The 10,445-nt window shown below is 54.5% G+C and overlaps 1 protein-coding gene across 4 annotated transcripts; it reads left to right on the forward strand.

Moving 5' to 3' along the window:
• The first annotated feature begins 1,441 nt into the window (after nt 1–1,441).
• On the forward strand, nt 1,442–10,445 carry Tgif1 (TGFB induced factor homeobox 1). Of its 4 annotated transcripts, none has more exons than XM_021265202.2 (3): nt 1,442–2,063; nt 8,484–8,710; nt 9,443–10,445. In XM_021265202.2, exons 2-3 carry the CDS (start codon nt 8,528–8,530, stop codon nt 9,986–9,988), a joined length of 729 nt encoding a protein of 242 aa, XP_021120861.1. In that variant the 5' UTR covers nt 1,442–2,063; nt 8,484–8,527; the 3' UTR covers nt 9,989–10,445. The 4 variants fall into 4 exon arrangements, with proteins under 4 accessions (XP_021120861.1, XP_004853250.1, XP_004853253.1 ...); XM_004853193.4 differs by lacking the exon at nt 1,442–2,063 and adding an exon at nt 3,412–3,739; XM_004853196.4 differs by lacking the exon at nt 1,442–2,063 and adding an exon at nt 4,616–4,938.

Genomic DNA, 10,445 nt, shown 5'->3' on the forward strand with positions numbered 1-10,445 from the left:
CTGATACCTGTTTTTTGCCTTTTAGCCCTGTTATATGTGATTGCGCTATTTAAATTTGAAAAAATATATATTATACACACCCAGTATGGGTATGAAGTGAGATCATTTAAAGAACTGTCTCATGAACCGTAAAGCACAGTGTAGGTACAAGATGCCGAGAATAAAGGAAGTAAAGGGCGAGTTCAGTGAAGTCCTGGGGTTTCTTTGTTTGGTTTGGTTTGGTTTTTTTGGTACCAGGGATCGAACCCGGGACCTTGCGCTTGCAAGGGGGGCGCCGGGACCACTGAGTGGTTTTGTTTTTATTTTTTTGCTCTGACCCCAGGATTCCAACACACACGTTAGCAGAGAAGTGACAACTTCCAGGGAGGAGAAAGAAGGGCAGGAGGAAGGAGTGGACCCGGAAAAGTGACCGGAAACAGAGCAAGAAGCACCATTTCTCCCCCTTGCAGCCCAGGGGAGGAGGATTATCCCACTGAGGTCGAGATCACCACGGAGGCCGGCCCAGAATCAGGTTCTTGGAAGGACAGTGGTCAGCCTCTGTCACCCAACAGAGGACAGGATGATTGCAGACCCCGTCCCGTGTTCAGAGCCCAGCCGCTGCATATTTTACAGACGTACCTGGCCTCCCAGGCACTAGAAACAAAGCAACCAGCGACCGACTGTGCCGCATCTTTCCATCCCCTCCGGCCCAGAACCTGATGGAAACCGTGCCTGTCCACTGCGGAAAGGACAGGCGAAATAAATACGGTTTGCAACCACTGGGTGGGCCTGGTATCAGAAATAAATAATAATTACTGCATTTATTGGTGCACTTTTCCGGCCTATGCGCCTTTCCAAGTTTCTGTGAAAAGTCACTGTATAATAACTTTGTTTCTTTCCCTGGCCTTGAGGAGGCTGCAGAAGACACCAAGCCGAGAGAGAAAAATACAAAGGTAAAAAAAAAATTATCAGCAAGCCTCTGCAATCAATTCAGTGCACATTCATCTGAATTCAGCAAATAACTGGTAGCAAATGTGAGTCCGTACAATTTTCCTTCAAAGCACTGGAAAAACTCTTGAAAAGTCCTTGAATCTGTTTTAAGGAGAGGCCCTGAGATAATAAGGGTCCGACAGAACCAGAACTGAAGCTTGTTTTTCCACCCTGAAAAAAGCAACAAACAAAACAGATCCAAGTGGTTGCAGGCACCGGGGAGTCGCCTCTCGGAGCTGAGTTTGAAGACCCCAGGCACTTTCTTCCCAAATGTACTAGCAGTGTGGCCCTGGCCCCGGGGGCGTGGTACGGCAGCATCTATCTGGGGGCCTCCGAGGCGGTCTTGTAATCGCCTCGGTGTGATCTGCTCCGGCAGAAGGTGCGCCTGGCCGGATCCAGCCCGCCCTTCAGCCAAGGCGAGCTTAGGTCTGCACTTTTTCCTTCTCCTGCTATGAAAAGAGGCTTTTACTTCTCTCCACCCCGCCCCTCGCCCTGTGAAGTTTGTTTTCAGGCTGTAAACTAGCTCGACTCTCGGTTTCCATCTCCGTCGCCTGAGATTCACCGCATTCACCAGCCCAGGTGGCACAGACGAAAGCTGAGCTATCTTTGTGCACGTAGTGGGAGCCACCGCGTGGCCAAGAGCAGCACCGGGAAACCGGAAGCGTTCCTGCCCCGGGCTGCGGAGCGCCGGCAGGGTTAAACCGGCCCGAGGCGTGCTAGGCGCAGCGGCTCAGGCAGCGGCCCAGGCAGCCAGGCCGCCTCGGAAGTTAGCAAACAAAGCGTCTCCGCAGTAACCGCCCGGTGCCAGACGCGGCTCCAGCCACTCAGACCGCGGAGTCGCTGCGTCGCGGGGCCCGCGGCTCCTCCTCCCTCCCGGCTCGCCAGCGGATGTGAGCCACCAATCCCGGCAGCAAGCGACCCTTCAAATGCCCAGCCGAGACGGCCTCCAACGGGCGGCGGGGACGCGCCCCTGTCCGCACCCCCCCTGGCCGGCGCCCCGGGCGCAGCGCCGACTCGTCTCCAGCCGCGCGGGACCGGAGCGGGTGGCTTCTCCCGGGGGCCGCGCCCCCGCCCACCGCAGGCTTGGGTCTGAGGTGTGTTCCCCTCGGTGCCTGCCGAGCAGTCGGCGAAGCCGCACAAGAAAAACGCACCCTAAGGTGCTGCCTGGTGGAGTGGCGCTTTTTCCCTTGTCGGTTCGTTTGAAGTCCAGGTCGCTAGAAAACCCACCCGGGCTTTTTCACCTCTGGCCTCCACGCACTCGCGGGCGGGGGAGGCTGGCTGTAGTTTTCAGCGTGTCCCACTCTGAAGCTCCGAGTCTAGTTCCTGCCCTTCTCCGGTTTAACCTTCCTCTCCTGGAGTTTCTGCCGCCGGGGTCTCCGTCCCGGGCGCAAAACAAAACGGCCCAGCGCGGAAACCGGAGCCGACTCGGGTGCTGACGTCTCCGCTGGGCTTGTTGACGTTCAGAGTTTCTCTTTCTTTCTTTCTTTCCAGTGGTAGGGGAGTCTGACTGGGGCGCACGGCAGCTCATTTGCTTTGCTTCAGAACCACAGGACCTGCCTACGTGAAAGGCAGGCGCGCGGGAGAGGAGGCCGCGGGTTTTGGGATCTCCCCCAGGCATCTGGTCTTTCAAAGGGGGTTCGTTCGGGAGCGCCTGTCGGGGCTCCGCCTCTCCGCCGGAATAAACCGACGTGTGTTGACTTCCCGGCAAGTTTCCGTTTGAAATACCGGGGGGGTCCCCGGGCGGCGCAGGAGTCCTCGGAGGAAACGCTGTTCACCGAAACGCACGAAGGCGCCAGGTGTAGGGGTCCGGCGGGGGCGGGGGCCGTCCCCGAGCCGAGACGTTTAAAGAACACGTGAGCGTGACAAGTGTCGCGGCGCAACGTGTTCGATTTCGAAACCGCTCTGCAATCCAGTCCGGAACCCGCCGCTGCAGCCCCGGGCAGCGGGCCGGCGTTCGCCCGGGTGGTTGTCTCCGCCCCGCCCCGCGCCCCGACGTGGCCGTGGGAGGAAGCGCCTGGAGTAGGGGGTGCGCCGCGCCGCCCGCGTGCCCCGGCAGCCGCGCTCGGGAAGAAGTTGCTCCTCGTCCCGAACACTTTTCCCCTCGGCCCCGCCCCTTGAGTCACCGGCCGCGATCTCCGGCGGCCGATCTCCGGCGGCCGGAGCGAGCTTGGTGGAGTTCGGGTCAGCTGTCAAAAAGCGAGCGGCTTTTCCACCCGGGGCGGGGCTGGCGGGGCTGGCGGGTCCTCCCCCATCTGTTGCAATTTTCCAGCCGCGCGCTCGCCACCCGGGAAGAAAGGCTGCGGGCCGGGCGAGGCGTGCGAGCGGCCGGCGGGGACCGTCGTGTTTCGGGGCTTGCCCCCCCCCCGCCGAGGGGCCGGTGGCGGCGCCCCGTCCGTCCGGGCCCGGCTGGAAGGCGCGGGGGGAGGGGCGGCGGGAGGCGGGGGCCGGGCCGGCGGGCGGGGCGGAGCAGGACCTCCCGTACCTTCCCTCGCGCCCGCACTCTGACAGCGCCGAGGTGCACCGGCGGGAGCGGGGAACAAAGGAGCGCCGCGGGGAGGGAGCCCGGCCGGCCGCCAGCGCCTCGGCGGCAGGAAGCCCAGTGTCACTCGCTATCCCCCGAGGGCGGGACCCGAGAGCCGTGCGGAGCGGTGACGGCCGGGACGCGTCCTACAGGTTACTGGCGTCGGCGGCGCAGGAGCACGGCGGCTGCCCCGAGACCCCTGCCCTGCCTCGCGCCGGGAGAGCCGGTCCAGGATGAAAAGCAAGAAAGGTGAGGCAGGCGCGGGGTGGCGGGCCTGGGCGAGTGACTCGGGGACTCTTTCCGCCCGGGGCTGGGTCCGGCTGGGACGCCTGCCGCCTCTTTGTTGAGGCTGTCTGGAACGGCAGCGGGTGCGCTGCTCCCAGACACCACACGAGGGGCTGCGTGGGAGGCGAGCTCCACGCTGCTGGCGCTGGGTCAAGAGCACGCTCTGCGCCTTGTTTGTGCGCCTCCAAGGTTCATTGTCTCCGCCGCCTTCCCACGCCGCCGCGTGGCTCCGGCTCCTGGGCGGGCGTGGGGTCCGCTCGGGGGGCACCCGCGCCTTTGTCTGAAAGGTGGTTCCCGGGGTCCACGTCCCTGGCACTCTTCTTTGGGGATGTGGTGTTTTTCACAGTCGGAGGAATGTGACCCTGGACCCCCGCATCGCCCCTCGGGAGCGCACAGCTTTGGAAAGCGAAGACTTTTCCAAACTACCAAGTCTCCCGAAAGTTTCCCACGACGAATGTGGGGCGAGATGAGGAGTTTGGGACACGGGGTCAGCAATTTAAAGCGGCGTGCAGCGAGAACCTGGCCAAGTGTGACAGGCAGGCTGGGCTGGAAGTGCGGAGAGCGAGACTGTCATTGTTTCCACGAAGCGCTCTGGAAGATTTACAACTAAAACTTGCCGTCAGTCTGGGTTAAAAACAAAATACACAGGGGGGAAAAAAAACCCCGAAAGGTCAGAGACTATGAATCCCTTTTGAAGTTAACTTTGGAGTTCTCAGCTCTGAGGTCCCCCGAGTCCCCCCTTGTGGATGGGACAGGGTTCTCGGTGGTGATTTACGTGGAAGGGCTCAAAACAAGTTGATGGCCAGGGGACCGAACGGGGGCGGGGGGCGCAGCTGCGCATGCCCAGGAGCGCCCGTCCGGGACGCGCAGTCTTCAGACCGGGGTCGCCGCTCTGCGCTGGGGTTCCATTGGGGGTCTGGTGGGAGACCTCGAAACGCGCGGGACCCCCCACGCTTCCCCAGCGGGAGTGAAATCGAGCGTGCGCAGCCAGGTCTCTGGGGGAAGGCCTCCCCGCAGGCCCTTCTCCGAGGGACACCGTGGAAATCCGGGCGCTTCAAATTGGGGACATTTAACTTGGCTCCGGAAACGCGCGGGGCGTCTACGCCAGGTCGTCGCCGTGGGAGCACGGCGGTCTCCTGCGCCTGGACGCCTTCTCCGTTCTGGTGGGGCTCGGGCGCAAGTGGGGGGGGGGTCTCTGTTCGCAGAGTTGTTGAGGGGCACAAAATGCAAAGCTGAGTGTTGGGGGGATGGGGAAGACTCCATTGTCTCAGCTCTGGCGGGATCGGCTCGGATCCGCGCGCCCCCCCCGTACCCCTTCCCCGCCCCACTCGGCACCGCCCCCTGGCGCCCCCTCCCCCAGCCGGGACACAGGCTGGGCCTGCAGGCCGGCGCTCGGGAAAAGCAGGCTCCCCAATCCTGCTCCGCGCTGACTCCTGGGAAACAATGGAAGGTGACGAGTTGGAGGGGAAACTTTGTGACAGCTCCACGGCTCCTGGGGGTGGGGGGCAGGTTTCCTTCCCTTCTTAAGGATTCCCTGGCCCATGGTTGAGGTGTGGGGGCTCGAAATTGTGGGGTCGCGGCCACAGGCGGTGTTCAGATGGGGCTGAGCCCCTCGCCGGAACAAAGCTGCGTGATGCGCTCCTGGGCTCCCTTCCGCGAGCCCCAGTGCCCGCCCGGCTACTGGGAGGGGGCTCCCCCGTCCGCCTATTGTGCGTTTTAGAGAAACCTGAACATTTTTTCAAGTTTCCTTAAAACAAAAGCACTCCCAACTCGGGAATGATGTGTCATAGTAATGCGTCCTTTTAGCCCAGGGTGGCCAAAAATGATCTAAAATGGCTTTAAAAAACAAGCAGGAAGAAGTTCGGTCAGGAAAACCCCCTGGAGGCTTTTTTAACTCCCAGTGTGTGGTTTTGTTGAATTCTCGCTTTGGGATTTGCTCCTTGCTTTGGGATTGCTCTTTGGCTGGCCCAGCCGGGCGCACCGCGGACTAAGTTTTTAAAGTTCCGTTCCTCTTGCTTTTCCGGAGGGGAAAGGGGTCTCCTCAGGAAACTGGTCAGGTTAGGTTTGCTTTTTCCTGATTAAACTTTCCCTTTGATCTTCTAGAGTCTGCTTTAGTCGCTTTTAGATTTTTGAAATCCAGCTTTACAACCAATTTATCGCGCCCCCCACCCCCTTCTTGATTTTTCAAAGTTATTCAGAAAAAGAAAGTGCAGCCTGGAGACTGCTTCCCACAGCCGCGGGATCCGCAGGCCATCTTGTGGCTTTTCCCGACAGCATTTCCTTGTATGTGGATGGAGTAAGAGGCTTGTGATTCTGTCCCCCACCCAACCACATTTTTTAAAAGTGTAAGCGGCAGAGCAGGAGGTTTGGAAACAAGTCGTAACCGGGAAACTTTTCAAAAGGCTCTGTTACAGTAGGAAATGAGTAACGAGGAAAAAGCCTTTTTGTTTTTCCAAGTTGAGCCACCATCAGGAGGGAGAGTTTTAATGAAAACAGCCCTGACAGCAGAAAGCGTGGTTTAGCCGTGGCTCTCAAGCCTCCACTTCCGGTTCCTTCAGCTTTTGTGCATATATTGGAAATATTTGTTACCAGATCCAGAGGCTTGGAGTTATTGTTCTTTTTCTTTTTTCCTCTCAGATGAACAGCGAGCAGAGTAAAGTCGCTCCCAGTTTGGTTGGTGTTGCTTTTGTTTGTCACTAACGCATTCTCAGAGCAGGCTTCTTGTCAAACTAAACTAGTAGATCAAAGGGCGGGCGTCAGGGGTTTTTCGGTTTGTCTCCAACTTTTTTTTTGGTCTCCAACTCTTTATTACCGACTTGCAGTCGGGAATTCATTGTTCCTTGAACAAATTTTCATTTTCTAGATTAAAAAAAAGAGGAAAATAAAAGCTTTGGAGAACTCTGGCTTTTCAGACGTTGGAGAGTTTAAACAAATTGCTTTATTCAGATTTGCTTTGGTGGTTCAATTAACCCGACACGTGTTCAGAAGTGAGATTCCCCTAGTTATCAAAGCAAATGTGCAACAGGAACTCACACTTGTAAGGTTTTATTTTTATAAATAGTTGTGTACCGAAATTCTAATAGAGGTTTTTGAAAGTTTCTCAATTTTCTCAGCAGTGAAAGCGGTTTCAGTTTTAAACGTGCCCTTTCTTTAAACTTTGGGTTTTTTTATTTCTTTCTTTTTAGATACTGCTTAATTAAATCGTCGGGGGAAGGGAAACTTCAAATAACATGGCAGTTAAAGCCTGGGATTCTTGTGTGGTTTATTTATGGCTGTTTGTTAAGCCTTGAGCTACAGTGACTTGGCAGAATCGTCCGCCTCCTTTGTTAGAACTTGCTTGCTCTGTGGAGGGTTTTTCCTTTCCTGTAGGAACGCCCTCCCACACCTTCGGCCCCCTGCAGCCCGGAGCTAAAACTGTGTCACCAAGCCCAGGCAGCCCTTTGCTGGAATTCAGAGTGCTTGGGAAACACGGATGGTTTATCCTTAGGAAGAGTATTTTGTTTTTTATTTCCTATCACTTAAAACTGGTCATTTTTCTTCCACCAAAATTACATACCACAGGAAAGTTTACAGAGCTAAAAATTCATACTTTTTAAAGTGAATTTCCCTAATATTAAAGTAGTGGTGTTTTTAAACATGCCTACAGTTGGTAACTTATATTTTTAAAATTCTCAATTGTCTTTTTAAAAATGTATTCAGCCATTCAGAGTTGTGGTTTTGAAAAGTAGGGCTAATGGCATTTGTTACTTAAAATTTTTAAGGTCAAAATGAAACTCAAATGTGAAGATCAGGCAGGTCTTGAATTTTTAATGAAATCAGTGTGTCAGATTTAAATGTTGTTATGCTTGTGAATTCTTAAAATTTCTGATAGGATTAAAGTACTTACTACCAAAAGAACTTCCCTTGGGAGATGCATATTCAGTGTTCTTTGTCATGTAAGAATTTAAGTCTGAACTCAGCTATTTACATGCATAGTAGTGTATAGGCTGGTATGAAATTGGCAGCTGAAATTCATAGAAAGTATTAAATTTATTCACTATTCAGTTTCTTCTGACATCTTACTAAAGTCTTAGTAGTAGGAAAATATTTTTGTGTAATGAAATTGAAAACTGCAGTGGTTTTTTAATTAAAGGTGACCAGTACTGTCCATTCAAAGTTGAGGCCTAATTTTGAATAAGTGTAAATAGCAATGAATAAGAAATGCTCTCGGCATTAACAGAACATCCTAACAAGTATTTTACCTTTAGAATACTAACGGGTTAGGTGTGTGATTTTCCCTCTTTTATTGGTGAAAAAAATGTCCAAATCCTCCCTTTCAGGGACAGGAGGAGGATTAACATTTAAAACTGTCCTTACCCCTTACATTGCTATTCCTAGTTAGCAGTGACCCTAAGAGGTTATTGGACACATTCTTATCACCTAATACAATACCCTTCCTGTTTTAAATGTAGCAAGTTACACAGTCTGGGTGCAATTGGTAAACTTTCTGAGCATTAGCCAAAGAAATGTGAGACTAAATCCCGGAGCACAAGTATGAGGAAGGGGCTGAGAATCTCCTCTGTGCTGCCAGCCACTTCCCTTCTGGAGGCAGAAAACACCCGTGCTTTATTTCGAGCTCAGTGGCTGGGAAAACTCAATCCCAGTGACTGGTCGGATCAAATGAGCTCAGCCGACAGAGCGAGTGACAGCGGCCTTTGTCCTTCCCTAGGTGTCGTCGCAGTGTCCGGAAGTGAGACTGAGGATGAGGACAGCATGGACAGCCCCCTGGACCTTTCCTCTTCCGCCACCTCCAGCAAGAGGAGGAGAAGGGGCAACCTGCCCAAGGAGTCCGTGCAGATTCTGCGCGACTGGCTGTTCGAGCACCGGTACAATGCCTACCCTTCGGAGCAGGAGAAGGCGCTGCTGTCCCAGCAGACTCACCTGTCCACACTGCAGGTACGGCCAGTGCTGGGGACTGCTGGAGCCCAGGAATCCAGGGCCTTGGCCCGGCTAGGCCAGGGCTCTGCCTGGAGCGGCTCCCCCAGGCTATGCGCGTATTTTTATTTTCAAAGTCATTTTATAGCATGAGGCACCTCCCCACTCAAAAAAAGAAGGCATACCTTTATATTGTAAACTTTATAGTGCTAAAAGCTAATAAGTGGCTATTTAGAGAGAACAGAAACACTTGACAGTCACCTGCCAAGCAGCATGTCCTTTAATGCCTGAAAGACAGCTTTCCTCCGTGCTATGCCACCGACATAAAGGGGAGGTGAAGCCTTCCTCTATTGCCCAGGAAACTGGTTTGAAATTTAAACAAGGACAGACTTCAGTGAGGTAATTCATGTTCAGTCTGTTGACACAGTCATTTGAACTGGGGGAAATCAGTTACTGGAGGTGTGGCCCTCTTCACAGAGGAAAGGCTTTCCTGTAGCTGATTAACTCAGGTGCTGGGCCAGTAGGTAGCAGGGTAAAAGGGAGAGTTAAAGGTGAACCTTCCAAGGCACTCTGGGGCAGACTTTGGGGCAGCGAACCTCCCCTGCTGGCAGGATTGAAGGCCAGTGAGCCCCTCAGCAAACCTGGTTAGAAGGTGGCTTCTGGCCTGCTCCGTTCGGAGGGAGGGGTCCCCCAGGCCTGCAGGGACCCCTCACTCGGGGCCAGGCGGGGTTCAAGGTCCCGCTGTGATTGCAGGTGTGCAACTGGTTCATCAACGCGCGCCGCAGGCTGCTCCCAGACATGCTGAGGAAGGATGGCAAAGACCCAAATCAGTTCACCATTTCCCGCCGTGGGGCCAAGATTCCTGAGGCCAGCTCTCTGGAGGCCGCGATGGGCATCAGAAACTTCATGCCAGCCCTGGAGGAGAGCCCAGTTCATTCCCTGGCAGCCGGACCCACCCCGCCCCTGGGGCAGCCACTGTCGCCCAAGCCCGCGTGCCCGGGACAGCTGCTGCCGCGCCCCTCGGTGATCTGCCACACCACTGTGACTGCCCTGAAGGACGCGGCTTTGTCCTCCTGCTGCCAGCTGGCGGGCGCGGGGCCCGGCCCGGAGACGGCGCTGGGGCACCCGGAGGACACATGTAAGTCGGGGCCCAGCGCGAACCCGCAGAGCGGGCTGTTCAACACACCCCCGCCCACACCCCCGGATCTCAACCAGGACTTTAGCGGCTTCCAGCTCCTCGTGGATGTTGCACTCAAACGGGCTGCAGAGATGGAGCTTCAGGCGAAACTAGCGGCCTGACCCCTCTCCAAACATGGTGTGGTTGCTGGGGTGAAGAATTGCATTATTTTATATATTTTTTATCAATATTTGCACAAGGGATTGCTGAAACGTGCTTCCTGTTACTGCGACGTCAATGGAATACAGTCATTCCGAGAACTATAAACTCAAAGCTACTGTAGAAACAGAGGGTTGTCTTTTTTGTAAGTGTTTCTTGGTAGATGATGCATAATGTGAGATGGTTCCCAATATCATGTGATTTTTGCCCCTTCCCTCCCCTCCTTTTTTGTTGGGTTTTTTGTTTCCCCAGACGGTGCAATACTTAGAGAACTATAGCATCTCCCCATTCCCGTGTGGAGCCAGGGTGTCCACAGACTGTCTAATTAATAAATTTTCAGTTTGTTTTTTTTTTCAAACAAGTATGAATCTAGTTGATTGATACCTTTTTTCACGATGTAATAAAGTATTTTCTTTAAAA

The sequence above is a fragment of the Heterocephalus glaber genome, unplaced genomic scaffold (genome assembly GCF_053883595.1).
Source record: "Heterocephalus glaber isolate CG9 unplaced genomic scaffold, H.glaber_assembly_v1.0 deba00000331, whole genome shotgun sequence".
NCBI classification, from domain to species: Eukaryota; Metazoa; Chordata; class Mammalia; order Rodentia; family Bathyergidae; genus Heterocephalus; species Heterocephalus glaber.